The 21,250-nt window shown below is 40.4% G+C and overlaps 1 protein-coding gene and 2 long non-coding RNA genes across 3 annotated transcripts; 1 reads left to right on the top strand and 2 right to left on the bottom strand.

Annotated features, from left to right (window-relative positions):
* Positions 1-5,817: 5,817 nt before the first annotated feature.
* Positions 5,818-10,317, top strand: LOC127000171 (uncharacterized; the record flags this gene model as incomplete). Its single annotated transcript, XM_050863562.1, has 8 exons — positions 5,818-5,900; positions 6,737-6,792; positions 6,964-7,106; positions 7,710-7,882; positions 8,098-8,278; positions 8,417-8,563; positions 8,817-8,969; positions 9,270-10,317. Coding segments are annotated over 8 exons (1,134 nt in total), but the record flags the coding sequence as incomplete, so codon positions are not given.
* Positions 10,318-10,401: 84 nt separating this feature from the next.
* On the bottom strand, positions 10,402-14,832 carry LOC127000249 (uncharacterized). The gene is made up of 3 exons (XR_007753843.1): positions 14,296-14,832; positions 12,155-12,295; positions 10,402-11,454 (listed from the first exon to the last, which is right to left on the bottom strand). It is a non-coding gene; the product is annotated as an uncharacterized LOC127000249 (long non-coding RNA).
* A 1,770-nt stretch (positions 14,833-16,602) lies between these two features.
* On the bottom strand, positions 16,603-17,817 carry LOC127000250 (uncharacterized). The gene is made up of 3 exons (XR_007753844.1): positions 17,654-17,817; positions 17,460-17,590; positions 16,603-17,391 (listed from the first exon to the last, which is right to left on the bottom strand). It is a non-coding gene; the product is annotated as an uncharacterized LOC127000250 (long non-coding RNA).
* Positions 17,818-21,250: the final 3,433 nt, after the last annotated feature.

Raw genomic sequence — 21,250 nt, 5'->3', positions numbered from 1 at the left:
TAATAAATAGAAATCTATCATCACTTTGCACGTACACTCCTGGTTCTGTTTAATCCCACATTTCTTCACTGCACACCCTATAAAAAGAAACTCAATCCCTTACTTTCCCACTTTTTCTTTCCCCAGGCCTTTTCTAGGGAACCTTTTCACCCTTCAATCTTTGTTTTATTCGTCGCGTCAGGCCGCTCAGTGTAGTGTTTTCCTTTATAGAAGCAAATTGTCGGATTCAGTATTTTACCCTACGTGATGTACGTTTGGGATGTCTTCTGATATTAGTTTTAGCTGTGATTAGTGAAAAATGGAAATGAATCAATGTTTCCTAGACTCCAATCACACCTCGATCAGTTTAAATTTGCCTACCACGAGCATTGTAGAGTGCAAAATTATAAATACAGTAGTAACAAAATCTGGTACATTTGTTCTGAGCGCTTATTCCACAGTCCAAAACCGTTTCATTGTAAGCGTCTACGGTAAACATAACCTTAGAGGGCACCTGATACTAAACACAGAGAATCGCTGAAGACTGAATATGTTGTCTTCCCTGCGAACATCAACTACTATAGGTTACACGATGTCTGTTGTCGTCGTTAGTTGGTACTTAGTTTGGGAGCACAAAATCTCGCAGAGCTGGACTTTGGAATTGGTTCTTATAACTTGGACTGGTCCGTATTCGACGCTTCCGCCTCCCACATCAAATTTCCAAAGGCCGAAAAGCAGATGAATCGGGTTCTCATGAGTGTTGTTTTAGGTTCATGGTACTGAAGACGTGCCGGACCCAGAGCTGTAAAAGGTGGGTGTCTTTTTTCCACTAAATGTTGACCTTTGTTGCGCGAGTGGCGAGCGAAGCCAGGCAAATCAGCTGGGGGTTGGAAATTTGAAAAACTGATCTTTTTTTGGTTCATTTTCCTGCTGTCTAAACGAAAAACTGGGAATTTTCGTCCCACTTTTTCGTTTTGACTTTCTTAGAATGTGGACCTATTAGAAGAGACCCCCAGACCACCATGGTACGGCCCTGTGAAGGGGGTCACACTGGCACCCGGGTCACACACTGGTGGATGAATGGAACAGACTTGGCAGTCATGTAGTGGATGCCAATACCATAGGTGCATTCAAGAAGAGGTTGGATAAATTCATGGATAGTGAGGTAAGGTGGGGTTAGGATTACAGGAGCTGCCTTGTATAGGCGAAATGGGCTCTTGCAGATTCCTTACGTTCTTATGTTCTTAAATGCCTGCAATTCCTGCGAAAACCTTGTCAAATATGTGTCCTTGGGGACGGAAATGTTTAGAAATGTGGCCACTGGCAAGTATGGACTTTGGTCTGTCAGCCCCAGCCTCGGCGTGGCAGCCCTGGCGGCGGGTTGTCCGGCCTGGCGCGTGTAAACAAACCCTCGCCCTGCCCTGCCCTGACTCTCGCCACACCCACACGTGACGCCTGTCATCTGGCCCTCGGCAGGCGTCACCACCGGGCACTGAGCGAGCACTGGGCGGCCTGGGGTGCCCTGAGCCTGGGTGTGCACTGTGCCAGTCCTCGTGCGCGCCGTGATACCCGCCAGTGGTTTTCTGAATTTGCTGAGGCAGTGTCCCAAGATAAGGAGTCCTGTCAGCCACTTGTTGCTCCCCTGGCAGCCCCCGCCCCCCGCCTGCCATGACCTAGGTAAGCACGCCCTCCGAGCCCCGCAGGATGGCGTGTGTCCTTGTGCTGGCAGGATGCACGGCACTGGCGAGATGGTCATGTTGTAAGGGAGGCTTTGCAGATCTCCTGACTTTGCAGATCTCCTGATTTCACTTTGCAGATCTCCTGATTTCATGAAGGCAGTTTTCATCACTCATATTCGCCCTATCTTGGATTTTGCCTCTGTGGTTTGGTTCACTGGTTATCCAGGTGACAGTAGGCTTTTAGAAAATGCTCAGAGGAGGTGGCCTAAGAAAATTGTTGGTATTCATGATCTGCCGTATAGTGAACGTCTCGCTAGATTGAGTCTTTACTCCGTTAAAGGAAGGTTGATCAGAGCTGATCTTATTATGGTGTTCAACATTATGAAAGGGTTTTGTCCTAATCTAGGTCACCTTTTTGTTAGAAATCATAACAGAGCCACAAGAGGCCACTCCTTCAAGCTTTTTGTTCCTCGTTACAACTGATGTTCAAGCTCGTTTCTTCTCAGTGCGGGTCATTAGCATTTGGAATAATTTACCTGAATCAATTGTCGTAGTGAATTCTGTTAATGCTTTTAAACGACATCTCGATACTTCTCTTGGTCAAATTTTGTATGATTTTGATTGACTTTGGGTTGTTGAGTATCACTTTGAATTGTAAAATTGTGTCCTGTGCTGTGGTCTCGACTCGGGATTGCCAACCTGACTGCATTGTCTTGCCACTTGCTCAAGAGTATTATGGCAGTGGTTTGTGTGGTCTTGGTGATGCCGCATCAGCCAACCATCAGATCATCTAAAGGACTCTCTACTTGCTGTCTTGGTTGGTGGCGTCACTTGATTCTAGCTAGGGTTCTCCCCATCTAGGTAAGAAATCTAGATAAGAAATCTATTTAGCAGTGCAAGTGGGGACTTTAGGGTTGTGGGAAGCATTATTTTCACATTCCCACATTTATGGAGGGTGTAATAAAGTATGGAGGTAATTAAAGAACCAGGAATTCATGTGACAACATCAGTAAGTAGGCAGAGGCCGGGGTTGCTGTCTGGGGGAAGATGTGTGCTGCAAGGGAGTAGTGGGTGTCTGGCGAGTTTTGATGGTTGGGAAGGGGTATTATCACTTTTTTTATGTTTGGCCTATGGTGCTAGTAGGTTTTCTTGGTGGGGCCTGGTAGTCCGTCCCAGCCTGTTGTGGTACAGACATGTTTATGGTAGCGCCAGTTGCATTACTGGATGACGTAACCTTGATTTCAAACTTAACTGTAAGAGAATTGTTATGACAGCAGGACTCCACCGGCCGACTGCCATGGGAAGGATGAAGGCCCCCCATAAAACGTTTAGAGCAGATGTGATTGAAATGATTGCTTATATCCCTTCTTTTAGGTCAAGTACCTACTAACCATTTATGCAATGAAAGGATTCTAATAAAAAATGGCCAGCACCACAGAAAACTTTATTTTAGAAGGTCGACTCTGCATGGCAAACATAGCTGCCATGAATGCACCCTTATATTTATAGTAGAACCCCCAAATAGTTGTTCCAACTTAGGATTTACAAGCCTTGAATAATTTTGTTCTCCACAATCATGTTTCCTCTCTTTTGTCCATCCTCCAGCTTTAGCAAGTTGTCTCTTCAATCTTTCTCCAAGGCTGAGATTCTTTTTATAGAGGGTGGTAAAACCTTTTACTGCCCGGTAATTAGAGGTTATGACAATGATCTTTCCTTTCTGAACGATCTGGTGAGGTAACCTTGTCATTGTGTTTATGTAATTTTGAAGTAGTTCAGAACTGTGCATCCAAATCTTTTCCTTCTGAAAGCTCTGTTAGATTGTTTCCTTCAATTTGATATGACTTGTGACAGTTGTTTGTGCATTTAGCAATGAAAACACTTTCTATTTTGCAGTTATTGTGCATACAGCTTCACCCATGAGCTGGTGAAACAGAATGAGAAAGTTAATTACCTTAAAGATTCAGGAAAAAATGGTAATGTACTGAGAAAGTGGAAAAAGTGTAGCAGATCTAAGGGCCAAGAATGGAATGACTGAATCAATGATCTATAGAATATTAAAAAAAAACAAAGAAGAAAAACAAAGTACACAAATGGCAAGTTGAATCTTTATATGAAACAGGTCACAGTCAAAAACCATAATAGAAATTGAACCTGAAAAATGAGGAGTAAAGAAAAAGAAATGTCAGGCAGCAGTGTCACCGAGGGAATTATCTGTGTAAAAGCTAACAATTGTTTGAAGAACGTAGAGCTAATGCTTCTAGCACAAGACCAAGTCCTGTGAGAGAGCTTCTTGGCATCAATGAATGGTTTACCAGGTTTAGAATAAATGATTGGATTAATGTTGATGAGCATATAGAGGCAATAGAGAGGTAAAGATAAAGTTGAGAGCATGTGCATTGTGTTGGCACTCATCTCCATCACAACATCTCTTGAGTCTGTGTATTGAGAACTCAATACCTTGAGACACAGGGCTAGGCTAGTGTGATATCCAGGTTACCACAGTTTAACTTCCCTTTACTTGCACAAAAAATATAATCATTAATTATTGAAATTCCAGGAGGATTAAATATTTCCTGAACCCATTTCTGAGGTAGAAATGCAAGCAGATTTTTTGCTAAGAAGTTATCAGTATTTTTTTACCCTTCCAGAAAATAGCAGCCATGATGATCGTAGGAGGCCGGTCAGACAGGGCAGGTAGAGAGCATGTGAGGGAGAGGGATGTTGAGCATGGCAGAACTGTAGGCAGGAACACCACATCAGCCACCACACCAGTGGGGGAGGATGTCCTCTCCTCCAGCCATGATGACATATTCACCAGTGAGGTAATGTTGTGTTTGTTTGGCTGCTAAGTATATTTTTCTGGGTGTGAAAGGGGCTACTGTTTGAGGGGGGGTCAGATCATTGTTTAGGTGAAGTAATGTTGTTTGGTTGGGTTGCTTTGTTAGTGGCTAAAGCTGCATTGTAGCCTGGCACAGGTGTTTACATTTTTTCTACCCAAGGAAGATAAGTTTTACTAAATTGCTTAAATAGATTTGAAGTAAGTTGAATCCCTATGGTAAAGCCTTCACTGTGGTGAAGTAATGAATGTTGCAATTAGTGCTGAATCACAAGACAGCTTGCAATGTATTGTTGCCTCTCATTCTTCAACACTAAATATCCTCGGTCTATCCTTAGCTCAAAATCTCAACTGGAAACTTCACATATCCTCTCTTACTAAATCAGCTTCCTCGAGGTTGGGCGTTCTGTATCGTCTCTGCCAGTTTTCTCCCCTGAACAGATGCTTTCCATTTATAGGGGCCTTGTCTGCTCTCATTTGGAGTATGCATTTCACGTGGGTGGGTGGGTGGGGGTGGGGGGGGCTCACTCACACAGCTCTCCTGGACAGAGTGGAGTCTAAGGCTCTTCGTCTCATCAGCTCTCCTCCTCTTACTGATAGTCTTCTACCTCCTAAATTCACGCCATTTTGCATCTCCTTCTATCAATACTTTCGTAACTGCTCTTCTGAACTTGCTAACTGCATGCCTCCCCCCTCCCGTGGCCCTGCTGCACACGACTTTCTACTCATGCTCATCCCTATACTGTCCAAACCCCTTATGCAAGAGTTAACCAGCATCTCCATTCTTTCATCCTCTTGACTGGTAAACTTTTGAACAGCCTTTCTTCATCTATATTTCCTCCTGCCTGTGACTTGAACTCTTTCAAGAGGAGTGTATCGGGGCACCTCTCCACTTGAAATTGACCTCTCTTTTGGCTACTCTTTACTGTTATCTATTATGGGAATGGCGAGTAGCGGGCTTTTTTTTTGTCATCTTTTTGTTGTTGGGGCAAGAAGGAAATGTAAATGGCTTGCACTAGTTATTTTATCTCAAAAATTGTTATACAGGGAAAAGTCTATCTGTTATTTCATGCCTAATAATGTATTAAAGTAACTAGTCTTTCTTTTTACTGATATTGAAAGAAAGCTTTTATAAGAATATTTTGACCCTGAAACAAAAGTCCTGGGAAATTTTAGTTTTGGAGTTAAACAAGAAGCTATTTAGATTCTTCAGTTCAGTTAATATCAAACAGCCATGTGTTCAGGTGGGTAAAGGGAAGTAAAGCATCAGTTTGTTACAGTTCCTCTTGTCTTTCAGGCTGTAATGATTGCTGAGTGTGATGGGGAGTCCCACAACACTGCTGCCACTCTTCACTATTGTCGAAGGAGAATATTAAGACCAAGAGATATTATTTCCTCTATTATAGGTACGATAATTTAGAAAAAGAGTTACAGAGGCAGTAATTAATGTTTGTGAAAGTATAAAATGCAAATGCTAAAATTGTAGAGAAACATGAAAATGATAAAATATTGTCACATGGGAAATGCAGTGTTTTCATTTTTTTTATGCTACTGATGCATTCCTTATTTTATGTGGAAGCTGAAAAGACATGAATATGAGCATGGTTAGGGAGAGGTACCTGGACAATTTCTTATATTTAGCTAACTCTTTCACACTCAACCAGTACACATTTATAAAGCAATTAACACTTCAGGGAATAGGCTTCCAAGCCCTCTACCCAAACCACTTTCAATAAGTTTACGACCAATAGGGAATATGTGAAGTATAGATTAATGATTCCAGGACTCTGGGATACTAAGGACTTAGTTAGACCTTCAGTTTTCAAGATCTTATAATTAGATAATGGCATATGAACACTCCATTAATGCAATAAATAAAGCACCCTAAAAATTGTTATTGTTTCATGCAAATAATATTCCAGGTTATCGATCATGGAATAAGGACGGAGCAAACCAATCAACATGTATGGTGACATTCAACTTGATTTACTTTATAGTTTTCCTTATATTTCTTGGATGTGGACCTGTTCTTCAATACAACATTTGTCTAAAGTAAGTTGGAGCAAAGTGGAACGTAAAGTTTTGACTGTTTAATTGGCATAAGTGAGAAGAGGTAACTTGTGGCACTGTTTAGAGGTGCCTCTCCCCCTCCTGGTGTGTTCAGTGAGGATGGATTATGAGGATCACAGTTTGGCTAATTTTAACGATCATGCATATTTTTAATGTTGGTTATTGTTTTCAGGAGGGACCAGGGGATAGGAAACCAATATACAAATGTGAAAAATACTTCCTTTAATGGTGAGTAAAAATGTTGTTAGAACTTGATGTGCTAATATAATACTGTGTTGAATATTCATTCCTATTAGGTAACAAAAAATACCTGATATCTTCAAATGTTAAATATAGTAACAGTGTTGTGAGTAAATTATAAAGAGTTGGTTGATGCTGAAAACTTTATGAATCTTTCAGTTTATGAAGAGCCTCAGTGGTGCTCCGGGAGTCTGCTCTTCGTGTACATAATTCCTAGTCTGCTGTTCTTCGTCTCCTACTTGGTGACCTGTGTTATTCTAAGGTTTGGGGAAACAGAACATCTCCAGACACTCCTAGAGAGGGTAAGGAGAATCAGATTATCATGAAACTTCAAAGAAAGTGAGGCCTTTACTATGCAGTTTTCATAACTTGCGAGAAAGATGTGTCAGGAGTAATTATTTTATAACAGCCATGGAGGGTACTTATTTCTGTCTTCCCAATTATTTTTCACTCCCTTCTGTGCTGCTGTGCAACACTAAGGTTTAGATGTATGTTTACTATTAAAGCCCACTTCACACTATCACTCACCACCATTGACACTTCCTTTTATACCGAGTGTTCATCACTCAAAAGTGGCGGCGTGTACATGATGCCAGCAACCAGACACTAACAAAAGCGGGCACTGGCACTACTTGTCAGCAAGTGCCATTAGATGGTGGTGAGTGGTAGTGTGTACAGGACTTAAGACCAAAGATGCTTTGCTGCAGTGAAGTACTTTGGAATTTCTGGATATTATCATCAGGTCAGAGATAAATCCTTCCAAAGCTCATGTAAGGATAGACCATTTTATGTAATATGCACAATATTATGAGGAAGATAGCCAGTTGCCATGTCTGATTTCTCTTCTCAAGGTGTGGGCCATTTTCTTGTAAGACTGATATCTGCTAATGGATGTTATGCATTAGGTGTACCTCCTGGCCTCCTGTTCACCGTGGGAGCTGGTCAAGCAGCGGCGCATCTGGTGCACCTTCCTGGCGTGGCTGCTGGCGGGGGTGGCGTGCCTGGCGTGCTCCCTGGCCTCCATGATGCTGCACATCGCTGCCGCCAAACACATCCCATACTCCTTCATCATTCCAAGGTGGGAGGGCTAACCAGGACACATTACTATTTTTTATACAACTGTTATATTATTTATTGTTAAGTTTATTTACACTTTTACTGGAGTGCACTATTTTTATTTTACTTAATTTACTAAGAGATATCTTAATCTATCGCAGATATCATTAAGCTTTATGTCATTATTTTTGTACACTCACATTGGTTTGGTGCTTAAATGCGTTATTTTATTATCAGAAGCAAGTCCAGCAAGGTGGTGCTGTGGACTGGAGCTCTGGGGCTGCTGTGGCTCCAGGACTTTGTTGTGGTAATGAGTGTGTTGCTGTACTGCACCCAGTGTCACCTCCTCTCTCGCCTCCTCCACATCACCAGGACAACAATATACCAGGGCGACACTCCTCTCATACTCATAAAAAAGGCAGGTACTTTTTCTCTCTGAATGGATATTGTAAATTTACTTGTTTAAAGTATAGAATAAAAATGGCTGATTAATTTAGATATTAATAATATTACAGCTAGGAACTAACTCATTCAAGAAATGTATTTATAACCACAGCAAATTGAGGAGACATCCAGATTTTTGCGACACTTGAATCAGGAGTTGGGGCTGAGCGTTGGGCTGTTCCTGTGCCTCTTAGGTTTCAGGCTGACCACTGGTGCCGTCAGCCTTTTTTCCTTCCTGAAGCAGTACATCCATCCTGAGGTGAGTCACTGAACACTGTTATTATCTGTGGTCCTCAAGGGCCATCATTACCACCATCATTACTCCCTGCCCTGTGGAAAATTACATAAAGAACTTATCTAGCTTTCAGAAACAAGTGTTATATACAGTAGTTGTATCAGTTGAATGGACTCACTTTATCCACCAGACCTTATCATTTGTTGTTTTCATGAATAACATTTACTTCACTGACTCAGTAGTACTATGAGGGATCATTGCTGGTGTTTCCCCACAGAATGAACTGGTGTGGCTGTGGCCCACTCAGGACTCGAAGCTGACATTCCACTTGTTGGCGCTGGTGTTTAACCTCCTGCCCTGGCTGGTGCTGACAGCCCTGCCTCTCTGCACTGCCGCCAGGGTCACCAGCAACTACCGGGCTCTTAACAAGGTGAGGCGATGGATGCAAAGGCTTGTATCAACTAATTGCATGATGCAGTGTCGTGCCTTCCTAAGGTTAGAATATAATGATTTTCAAATTTTGAACATGTTGATTAAGCATAATTATTTATGGAGCAACAATTATGAAGTAAGAAATCCTGTTTATCCATTTGTGAGAAGTGCAATCACAGAATCACCTGCAGTATTGGCAAGTTACTGTTAGTGACTAGTCTCATTGTTGTTCTGCATTCTCTTTACATGTTGAAGTGACCACTGACTCCATAACCTTTACCTATGTCTGTTGCTTCAGGCCGGGAGTCAGCTTCATGGCCGACCTTTTGGCTACCAGTCCACGCCCCAGCAAGACATCGACTCCTTCTTGCTGTACGTGACCAGCCTGCACCTCCATGCCAAGATACTGTGGGTGCCGGTTCGTACGTACTTCTTGGTGTCCATATTTGTACTCCTCCTTATGGCCTTCATCATACTAAGCTACCTTTACTTTTAAAAATAACAGGGTAATATAGTTGGTGATTGTAAAGCTTTGAAGATAAAGCCTTTCTGTACCTACTATTGAAGGCATAGATTCTGAGAACTTGTTTTGGAATCTTACCTCTGTCTCCATCTTAAAGGTTCCCACTTGACTGTAAAATCATGAAATGCAAATTGTCTCCAGAAAGACAATTTATTTCATCCTTTGGTTAATGCAGCCAATACGCAACAATAGATTAGAAAGCTGTCCATGGTTTGTGGACATTGTACCATAAACTAATCACATAAATGCTGTACTTGTTAAGTAATGAACTTTATATTTTGTTACAAAGATCTGCTTGAATCATAGATTATATAGTGCCTGAAAGTAATTTATAAAAAGTGAGATATTGCTAATCTGCTGAGCTGTGATACACAAGTCCATTTGAGATTAAAGGAGTAGTTGTAAGATGAGATGGCTACAAGTAGCATGAATACATTGTAAATTAAAATATGCCGAGTTAATAACAGTTCGTACTCGTAAATAACCCCAAAACCTCATTTTTTATTTAATTTCTTCAGTGGTTATGGGTTTTCTCCATATTTCTCATAAGCTTACTTTCAGACTGATACAAATGTTATTTTAGATAATTATGTACAGTTTACTGAACATTTTTTTTCGGATTGAAAGTAAAAACTATAATTTAGGAGCCCAATTGGAGGAATTATGCCGTTTACCTGACCACTGAGTGCTTAGTATATAATGCTGTACAGTTTTTTTTTCACTGAATCCATATCCTTACGCCTTGATGCTGACAGAAGATTTTTGCTTTCCTTGATATTCTTAATAATATATATAAATAAATCTTTTATATTGATATAATATATTGGTGTGTTTTTGTTGGAATTAAATCCCCAAAGCAACAGACTGCCAGTCAACTAATAAGAAAGGTAGGGCAAGATAGCCACAGTGGGGTGCACATTTTTATTAGAAAAGCCTAAAGCAACAGACTGCCAAACAACTATCAAGATGGACAGGGTGGGCCGGCTTGTTCCCATGTCTTGCAGATCATGTCCAAAGCTTAACATGTGAGATGTGTTGCTGGTTGTATGTTTGCTTTCTGTGTACCATTCAAATCTTTTTATCACTTTAGGTTAAATTTTAATAATACTCTTAATTACAATAGTCTTAATTACAAACATATCTTTGATTGGTTGATACATATTGAGAACTTTCATACTTTTCAGTTATGAGACATAGTGTCTGTTGTTTATTCATGGTTCAATTAATGTATGTCACAAATTTAGAATGATCATAATTACCCTTAACTTTCACAAACAAGAAATAAGAATGTAAACAGTATAATGTACATAATTATGAAAAGGAAACCTAAGCAGATCTTTCATGCTGTAGCCTTTCGGTTGTCAGAAAATAGGTATTGACATGAGCTGTGACCTTGCTCTCTTGGATAACAAGGCCAGCAGTATAAACGAGTGACAATTCCTCATGACTTCCCCACCAGCATTACTTTTTTTCTCCATTGCATCTGTTCTTATCCCTATTATCTCATGACCATAACACCTGGATCTCCTCCCTTGCTGTGCCTTTCTGATAATTCTTTGCATGCTCACTCCACTATTTTCTGGCTGCTCATGCTACATAACGGTTTCACTTCTTCCGCATAGTACAGCTGCCATGAAGAACACTCCATGGAGATTCACTGATGACCTAATTGGTTTTTGAGGGGTCTCCGAGCATCAACAATGAAAATAAATAATATACTACAAATGTCTTGGTAAGAAATTTTAGTAATGGTTGTATATAGTATGAGTGACAATTTTTCAATGCTATAAGATCTTGGGGTGCAGGCTTTTTACAGTGTTCGGATATGTATGTACAAATTTACATTTTTACATATATAACGTGATTTTCAAATGAGCAATTATCCATTTGCTCGCTTGATTGTCTTCTCAAGCTCCTCTAACTGTTGCTTCCCCTGCATGATCAGTCTCTTGATCACCTCCTGTGGAAGAACAAAAAACAAGTCAGTAAATAGTATTAAACTTTAATCTCAATAGATGAAGTGAGCTTCCTGTGGTGCCATTTATACATAGCCATTTATGAGCTTCGTTGTTACAAGGGCATCATTGTATTTTGGGCTATCATTTTTAATACATTCAGTGACTATATAGAGAAAATTGTTTTTTTTTTGGTATCTGAAATGATTATGTGGAAAATAAAGTGGTCACTGCCCCACACCTAGATCTTCGGTATCCCAAGGTGGATTTCCACACCAGGTGCAATTTGCAACTTATTCACACGAAACTAGCTTTTCCAACACATGCTTTGTTTACAACTTTACAAACACTGATGTTCCAGCCATCTCACCACTATACAAGACTGCACTCCAGAGTCATATAGATTTATATTTATACGGCTTCAGACAGTATTTTGGATTTTCAGCTTTTCTGGATGAGGTCTCTTCTAATTAGTCAGATTAATAGAGGGTTTGCTGTTATGTAATTTCTTTTGTTCTTTAGCGCCAACCATTAGCTATATATAGATAATTTTTTTTGAACAGGTCAAAGATGATAATTGATGGTTTGAAAAGCAACACACACAAATGGTCCACTGCATCAGTGGCTATAGGAAGGGCAGTGTTTGGCCCCAGCCTGTTGGTGCCATGATGATAATGCAAAGGAAAGCTGATCAGACCACATTACCTCCTCCTCATGGTGTCTGTGAGCCTCAAAGTCTTGCCGAGCCCACTCTTGTATCTCCTTCCGCTGAGTCTTGTCTGGTAAGTGTTGTAGTTGCCGCAGGATATTTCTATACAACTTGATGGCTTCTGTTCGTAGCATGAACTGGAAGTATTGGTGGTAAAGTAAATATATCATAATAGAAGTGGAGGATATGTATGGGGGGAGGGGGAGACATAATTAAGCCTTGATTCCATAATTCTCAGTGTTCTAAATTTTCAGTAATGGACCCCATCACTGCATTACAATATAATAGAACATGATTTTAATTCAAGCATACATTCTTGGTATCAAAGATATAGCCAGTAAAGCTTAGGTCGATTATGGCAAATATTACAATTACTTCCATGATGGTGACATGAGAACAGTTATCAGATGGGGGGGAGGGATGAGTTTTGGAGGAGGGGAAGAAAGAGGGAGAGAATTTGGTTTGAAGATAGTTAGTGTCATGTGAAATACATTGTATGAAAAGGTTATTATTTTGTGAGTCCAGGGTACTAGAAGGTATCTGCTGCTTACTTCAAAGGATAAGAATGATTGTCATGAATAATATAGGTAATGTAGATGGTAAGTGTTGCTGAAAAGTTTTGCATCAAAATGTACAGTGGTCAGGATAGGTGGTGTATAGATCAAGTTGGCATCATATACTAAGCTGCACATGGCCTTGGTGCTCATCTCTGTCTCGTTGGCTCCTGAGCCAACCCATTACCCCAGGACGCAGGGCAAGTGTCACATGCAGTTTACTATAGTTTATGTTTCCTAGGTATCTCCAGGTAGGTTTTTATTGATCAGCCTAAAAGGGAGGTGAACAGCTGAGTGCTGACTGTTCTAGGCTGGCAATATGCCCGGGCCCATGACTTAGTGGCTAGGCATGCTAATCACTAGACCACAGAGGCCTGGGATAAGTTTAAAGGAATTCATGGTGAGTATGAACTAACAAACTTGCAAAATTAAAGTAAAGAAAGTTTTGAATGGCAAAAGTAGAAAATAAAGATAATAGCTACCACAACTAATAATAATGATAATAAAATCATATTATTTATTTCGGTAATACTCCAGAAGTATGTCTACTGGGCAACACTGGGCAATGCAAAGTATATTAAGAATTTGTCATAAACAATCAAACCTAACTAAAGAAATTCTAACCTAATCTTACCTAACCTAACTTAACTAAATCTAACCTAGTCATATATGGCCTGTGCTCCGCTGCCAGAACGTGATCAACACACCAAAATAAATTCCTTGATATATCCCCTTCAGACCATATTTGAAGAAATAAGTATCTCAAATATCTCTCAGACAAGTAACGTCCAATGGCAAAGTAATATGGCAGTATGTTGTAGGTGCACACAGTACTTCATACAGCCCCATGGTGTCATTTACAGTGAGACATGTGTGGCTCTGGATTAATGCCCCTATTTCTCCAGTTTGCCACTTCTTATGGAGAATTCTTTAGTGCTTGGCAAGTAAAACCCTGATCATAGGTAATAGGTGGTGTGCATGAGAGTAACTGTTCACCATCGCAACGGGGTTACTAGCGGGTTAGAGGTAGCCAGTATTCTGTAAAACGACTTGTTGGGGAACTTGTTCGCTTTATTGCCACACCCCAGCACTGCAAAAGTGAATGCCATTCCGGCAGAAAGTCTGTCTTGCAGCACCAACGTGGAACAGGTCAAAAGAAGAAGAAACGCAGTTTGTTTTGCCTCCAACTCGGCCCTGAGCTTGAACTTAATGAGTTGTGCATGCAACCTATACAAGTTTTATATACATTTTTATTAGTAATCAAGCCAACAAGTGACAAACAACAATTTCTAAGACTGCTGAGGTTTGCTGAACAATTGCCAATATATCACTGAGGGAAATCGAGGTCAGATCTGATGTTTAATAGGTACTGAATACCTTGATTATTCCTGCACCTTTCTTTCTTTGCGCTCTTTCAAGAGGAGAGTATGAAGACACTTCTCCATGCAATACTGACTTATCTTTTGCTTTCTCATTTCATTTTATTTTGCTGGAGCAACGTCTAGCGGGCTTTTTATTTGTTTAATGCCCTTGAGCTGCCTCCCTTGCTGAAAAAAAAAAAAAACCCTGAAGCCCGGCCTTACCCTTTTCAGGCTCATCATCTTGGGCGGCAACTTGCTCATCGCTGGGGTGTGCAGGTGCTGGGTGACCAAGTGTGGTCCTGTGATGCAGGGTCTGTAATTCCTTTTGTGATATGTGTATTGCTTCTTGGGTCCTAGGTCTTCTTCAGTGTTTTTTGGGTCTGGTGAGGAAGGCGTTAGGTCCTAGGTCTGGGAGGAGAGTTTTGGTGTTTTTCTTCAGAGTTATGGTGTATTTCTTCAGTAATGGTGTTTTGCTTCGGAATTATGGTGTTTTTCTTACGAGTTATGGTGTTTTTCTTGTTCTGTTTTTTTTTTTCTTTAGTTATGGTGTGTTTCATAAGCTTCTTCTTCTTGGGTATTTTATGGGGCTGGTTAGGCTGTGGGGCCACAGCCTCTAGAGCCCCGTCAGTGGTAGTTGTTATCAGGTGTTGTTTTTTTGTGTTGGCCGTTCTGCTACCAGGGTGGGCGCTGGTTAGGCCATGGGACCCCAGGGGTTGGGAAGGGTCTGTGTTTGGGTCGCTTGTGCTCCGGTGTTTGTTTACAGTGACGTCAGCTTATGATCACAGAAAACGGTATTTTAACATAAACATAAGAACATAAGAACATAGGGAAACATTAAGAGGCCGGGTGGCCTACACAGGGCAGCTCCAGAATCCCCCCCACTACTCACGATGGGTGAGGTGTAGTTACAGGGGTTACAGGTAGAGGGTTGATCCTCGTTATACCGGCGGTACTAGGCACGCACCAGTACCCTGTCACCTTACTGCACCCACACCTCACTGCCACCTGTCGTCCTCGTCCATGTAGCTATCCAGTCTACTCTTAAAACAAGCTATCGTCCCTGCACTATGTGATTGCTGAGTCTATTCCATTCCCCCACCACCCTATTACTAAACCAATGCTTGCCTATATCTCTCCTAAATCTATACTTTTCTAATTTAAATCCATTACTGCGAGTTCTATCCTGCTGGCTAATTCTCAGTACTTTACTTATATATCGCCTTTGTTGTAACCCTTGACCCATTTGAATACTTCTTTCAGATCTCCCCGCACTCTTCGTCTCTCTAGTGAATGTAAGTTTAGATCTTTCCCTCTCTCTCGATTCACATGCCATGGTTACAGAGGTATTTTATTTTATGTAATTCTGCAATAATGTTGAATATACAATAGACAGTCCGAAAAGCACTGCCTCCTTGAAAATGCAAATAATGATAGCCTCTTTTGTCTTTTCCTAATATTTTTGTTTTGAATTTTTTTTTAGCAAACTCTTTATCATTGTTAGCTACCATTTATTATTATTATTTTTTTTACATGACGCTTTTCTTCGTTTCATTTTTTGTCTGCAGAGGGGAAGGGGGGGGGGGAAACCATTATAATCCAAATTCTTCCTATTACTCTGTTCTACCTCCCCAGTCCCTCCCTCCCTCTTCTTGCCTCCCTGCCCCCGTCTTTCCCTTCCACCTCAAGGTCGGACCGGAACTAAGGACTACACAATGAAAAAAAATTGTGGCATGAAAACGTGTAGGTAGAACTGACTATGACTGATGACGGACAAGATAAGTAAACAAATAAATAAGATGAACAAATAAGATAAACAAATAAAAGATTTAGAGATAGAACTTATTTTTATTTATGCGGATTTTTTATTTATTTATCTACTTTTGCCCTTGAGCTGCTTCCTTAACTACAAAAAGAAAAAAAAAAGATGAATAGATAAACATAATGATAGATAGCCATGCAGATAAATAGATCAAGAGTCAGACAAATACATGTTCGATCGTTAGATGATTTGATAGTTAGTTAATAGGTAGTCCAATAGTACCCTTGTATAGTACCCTTAGTTAGATAGGTAGTTAGATAGGTAGTTTAATAGTTAGACAGTTTGAATTAGTTAGTTAGTTCGTTAATTTTACTGTATTCTGTATTTGTTGATTTGTTTATTTGGATTATTTTTTTTGTTTTAGTTTTATTTTATTTTGGTGTTTTTCTTTTTCTTTTTGTTTCTTTTTCCTTTTCTTTTCTTTATCTTTTTCTTTGTTTTCTTGCTGTTGTTTTTCTTTTTTGATGTTCTTTTATTTCATATCATCCTCTTGTTGATGTTCATTGGTCTGGGTGAGCCGCTTTCCTCCCAGAAGAGACCCACCCATAATTTTGGTGATGTTAGTTAGGGGCCGAAAGGTGGATGATGTTTCTTATATTTTTCTTCTCTTGATGTGTTTTTCTTCTTGTTTTTCTTTTCCGATGTTTCTTTTTGTTCTTTTTCTTCTTATTTCTTTTCTTCGTGTTTTTAATGTTCTTATATTTCATATCATCCTCTTGTTGATGTTCTTCGTTGGTCTGGGTGAGCCGCTTTCCTCCCAGAAGAGACCCACCCATAATTTTGGTGATGTTAGTTTGGGGCCGAATGGTGGATGATGTTTCTTTGTATGTTACTTTTCTTGATGTTGTTCTGTTATTGCTGTTACTTTTCTTTTGCGATGTTTTTTGCTCTTTTTTCCCCTATTTTTTGATGTTCTTTTCTATATCATCCCTCTTTGATGTTCTTTGGTCTAGATGAGCCTCTTTCTCCCCAGAAAAGACCCACCCATAATTTTGGTGATGTTAGTTTGGGGCCGAATGGTGGATGATGTTTCTTTGTATGTTACTTTTCTTGACGTTGTTCTGTTATTGTTGTTACTTTTCTTTTGCGATGTTTTTTTCTCTTTTTCCCATTTTTTTGGTGTTCCTTTCTATATCATCCCTTTTTGATGTTCTTTGGTCTGGATGAGCCTCTTTCTCCCCAGAAAAGACTCACCCATAATTTTGGAGATGTTAGGGCCTGAAGGTGGATGATCTGTTTTTTTTTAATTTTATTTTCTTGATGTTTTGTTAGTATATTTTCCTTTTTCTGGTGTTCCTTTTTATTTTCCTTTTCTTTGGTGTTCCCATCACGTGGATTGTCTACGACATCTAACGAGCACCACAAGCCCCGGTTTATTGTTCGGAGTTTGCTCTCCTAGGCAGACTGCCTACCACGGCTGACGAGCTCCACCTGCCCGGGTTTATTGTTCGGAGTTTGCTCTCCTAGGCAGACTGCCCACCACGGCTGACGAGCTCCACCTGCCCGGGTTTATTGTTCGGAGTTTGCTCTCCTAGGCAGACTGCCCACCACGGCTGACGAGCTCCACCTGCCCGGGTTTTATGTTCGGAGTTTGCTCTCCTAGGTGAATTGCCTACCACGGCTAACGAACCTCACCTGCCCGGGTTTGTAATCGGAGTTTGCTCTCCTAGGTGAACTGCTTTCGCTAACGACCTCCACCTGCCCGGGTTTGTAATCGGAGTTTGCTCTCCTAGATGAATTGCTTTCGCTAACGACCTCCACCTGCCCGGGTTTGTAATCGGAGTTTGCTCTCCTAGGTGAACTGCTCACGCTAACGACCTCCACCTGCCCGGTTTTGTAATCAGAGTTTGCTCTCCTAGATGAACTGCTTTCGCTAACGACCTCCATCTGCCCGGGTTTATTATTCGGAGTTTGCTCTCCTAGGTGTATTACCTATGACGGCTCACGAGCCCAACCTGCCCGGGTTTATTGTTCGGAGTTTGCTCTCCTAGGTGAATTGCCTACCACGGCTAACGAACCTCACCTGCCCGGGTTTGTTGTTCGGAGTTTGCTCTCCTAGGTGAATTGCCTACCACGGCTAACGAACCTCACCTGCCCGGGTTTGTTGTTCGGAGTTTGCTCTCCTAGGCAGATTGCCTATCACGGCTAACGAGCCCCACCTGCCCGGCGTTGTAGCCGAAAGATCTCCGGCACCTCCGTCGGGGTCCCGATGGACGCCGAGGCGCCCTGCCGGGAGCCCTCCAGTCCTGCCATGCTCGCCAGGGAGACCTTGGGCTCGCTGGCGCTCCACCGCCCCGCCGATTCGAATAGGGCGGATGCAAGAACTCGCTTCTTAAAACTACCAGACTGGATTATAAAATTAATCATAAATGCCGTGAAGGCGCCGGTCACCGCGTTTATCGGTTCTTGGATGAAGGACCGATGGGCCTCGGGGACGCGCACAAGCATCATAAGGAATCCTCGCCGCGGCTTCCGGCGCAGCATCCTTTTCCCTTTTCTTTCTTACTTCCAATTTTTCTTTTTAATTATATTTTCTTCTTTGATTAACTGATTGATTGATTTTACATAGTAAGAATTGGTTCACCAATTAACGTCTTTCAGGTACTTTGCATTCACACACCTGTTGAGGGAGAACACCAGTGAGCGTGATGACTCACGAGGACGGCCCACTAAAGATTCCTAACATTTGTATTGGGCTGCCACTTCTCTTTAGTAGTCTGTTCCTCTATTTTTCTCTTCTTTATTTCATTATATTTCTCCCTTTCTTTCATCCTTGCTCTCTATACATATATTTCTTTCAAACTTCTTCATCAGCCCCCTTTCCTTTCCATTCTCCCTCCCCTTCATCTCCCTCCATCCCTTTCATCCCCCTCGCCTCCCGCCCTTTGCTCTTTTTCTGTTATCATCACGACAGCTGTTTAATTTCTCTGCGGGGACTTTTTTTTTATGTTCGTGGATGTGACATGCTTCCCGGGGCGTCCATGTTGTTGCACAGCACCCTAGAATATTCTTGGCAAAGTGCTTCAAATTTTTGAAGCTTTTTGCATCACGCCAGTACCTCAGTGGATTGAGGCAAAACACCTTCTTCTAGGTACGTTTCAAGTTCTGCCTTCACCACTGTAGTGTCATTTGTTGATGCACTTACATAAGAACATAAGAACGCAGGAGTCTGCAAGAGGCCGGTAGGCCTGTACGAGGCAGCTCCATTTGCCATCATTTGCCCAGCTGGAGGCATGTAGGCGAAAAGACGAGGTCGTGTTGCACTCATGCCAGCCGAAAAGACGAAAGGCTCACTCTCTTGAAATGTTTTCTTCTTCAAGGTCGACTGAGTTGAATCGGAAATAATTAGGTCCACAATCTTGGAAACCTTTTCCTTTTGCATTTTCTTACATGGCATCCGTGCCAGCTTAAACCTGGGGCCCATGACAACTGCGGCAATGACATCAGTCCGCTCAAGAAACGGATGCAACCTCTTTTTGATAGGTGACTGTAGTGCATTTGCCAAGTTAAAGCAGTTCGTCGTCTTCACTCACATCTCATCCCCTACGCCTCCCATTTCCGTGACGTCACACATTTTTGCGGGCGGATCCTTCTTCCGAGCCACCCATCCCTCAGTAACTCCCTAAATTCTCTCCTACTCCTCCTCCATGTGACCTGAGGTTAATTTCCTCCTTACTCCCCAACCTTAATTTTTTTTCCTCCTCCGCCTTCAACCTTCATGTTCTCCTTACTCCGCTTTCCCCGTGATCTGACGTTACTCCTTTCCTCCTTCGCCTTCAACCTTCATCTGTTTCCTCCTCCGCCTTAACGCGGCTTAACATTATTTCTTTTTCTATTTCCTTAACAGTATTTATCCTCCTCAAATGGTTTTGACTCGAAATATAAATACAAACATAAAATACTTTTTTTTGGGGGTGCCAAAATACAAATACAAATACAAAATACTTTTCTCTCTGGATGTCAAAATACAAATACAAAAACAAATACATTAAAATTGTATTTAAATACAATTCAAATACAAATACAATTGTATTTGATCCACCCCTGGTGTACGCAGCCGTTTCTACTTAAACCTGCGGCCTACCACCATTTTTTACAATTCAGCGTGCATTCTACCTCATTACAGGAACCTTATACTGCAGGATAATAATAATAATAATAACAATAATAATAATAATAATAATAATAATAATAATAATAATAATAACAATAATAATAATAATAATAATAATAATAATAATAATAATAATAATAATAATAATAATAATAATAATAATAACAATGATAATAATAATAATAATAATAATAATAATAAAAATAATAATAATGATAATAATAATAATAATAATAATAATAATAATAATAATAATAATAATAATAATAATAATAATAGTAATAATAATAATAATAATAATAATAATAATAATAATAATAATAATAATAATAATAATAATAATAATAATAATAATAATAATAATAATAATAATAATAATAATAATAATAATAATAATAATAATAAACAAGCTGAATAGTGCTTATTAAAGGTTTTATCATTACATGACACCATTGAATATCATCAAAACATAACTTTAAAAAATGCTAAATAGCATATCAACGTTAATAATACATACTTATGAACAATGCTAAACAGTAGGGCCTACGTCAAAAAAAAAAAGAAAAAGAAAAAGAAACATCTAGATTTTCTAACGGTACATACTTTGTATATTCTTTAGGAATGTCACAAATATATCAGCTACATCTTTTCTGAGTATTTTCCAAGAGATATGATCAACGTGTGACTGAAAAAGCTCGCTACTGACTCCTCTCATTGTCTTTAAAATCTTTGTTTTGGCATCCAACCATGATCTTTCAGCGTGTGTGTGTGTGTGTGTGTGTGTGTGTGTGTGTGTGTGTGTGTGTGTGTGTGTGTGTGTGTGTGTGTGTGTGTGTGTGTGTGCTCCTGTCGCTGGATCTACGTAATGTTGTAGGTGGTTCACTGTAATTATTTCCACGGTAACTTACGAGACAAAGCACTTCGCGCCATTCCTTCAGTTCTTGTCATTACGGTAAAAAAATGGTGTATCCAGCAAGGGAAAGATGTAATTAGATGATAATTTAGCTGTTTGCTGGTGTCAAGAGAGCCATTCAGACAGAGTAACAAATAACTTGACCAGCAGAGTGGTATTATGTATGTAAACATTTATTTGAGCAAATGTTTTGTTTTCAAAAGGTGAATTTTTTTAGCACTGTAGATAAGTGATTAGGTACAACGTGTGATGCGCCACGAGAAGGAAAAGTGGCCACAATGATTTGAGAGCACACAGACGGAGGTCACATTCAGGTCAATGCAAGTTCACG

Source organism: Eriocheir sinensis, chromosome 18 (assembly GCF_024679095.1).
Source record: "Eriocheir sinensis breed Jianghai 21 chromosome 18, ASM2467909v1, whole genome shotgun sequence".
Classification (NCBI taxonomy): domain Eukaryota; kingdom Metazoa; phylum Arthropoda; class Malacostraca; order Decapoda; family Varunidae; genus Eriocheir; species Eriocheir sinensis.
The sequence above is the reverse complement of the archived record's forward strand: the minus strand, read 5'-3'. Positions and strand labels throughout refer to the sequence as shown.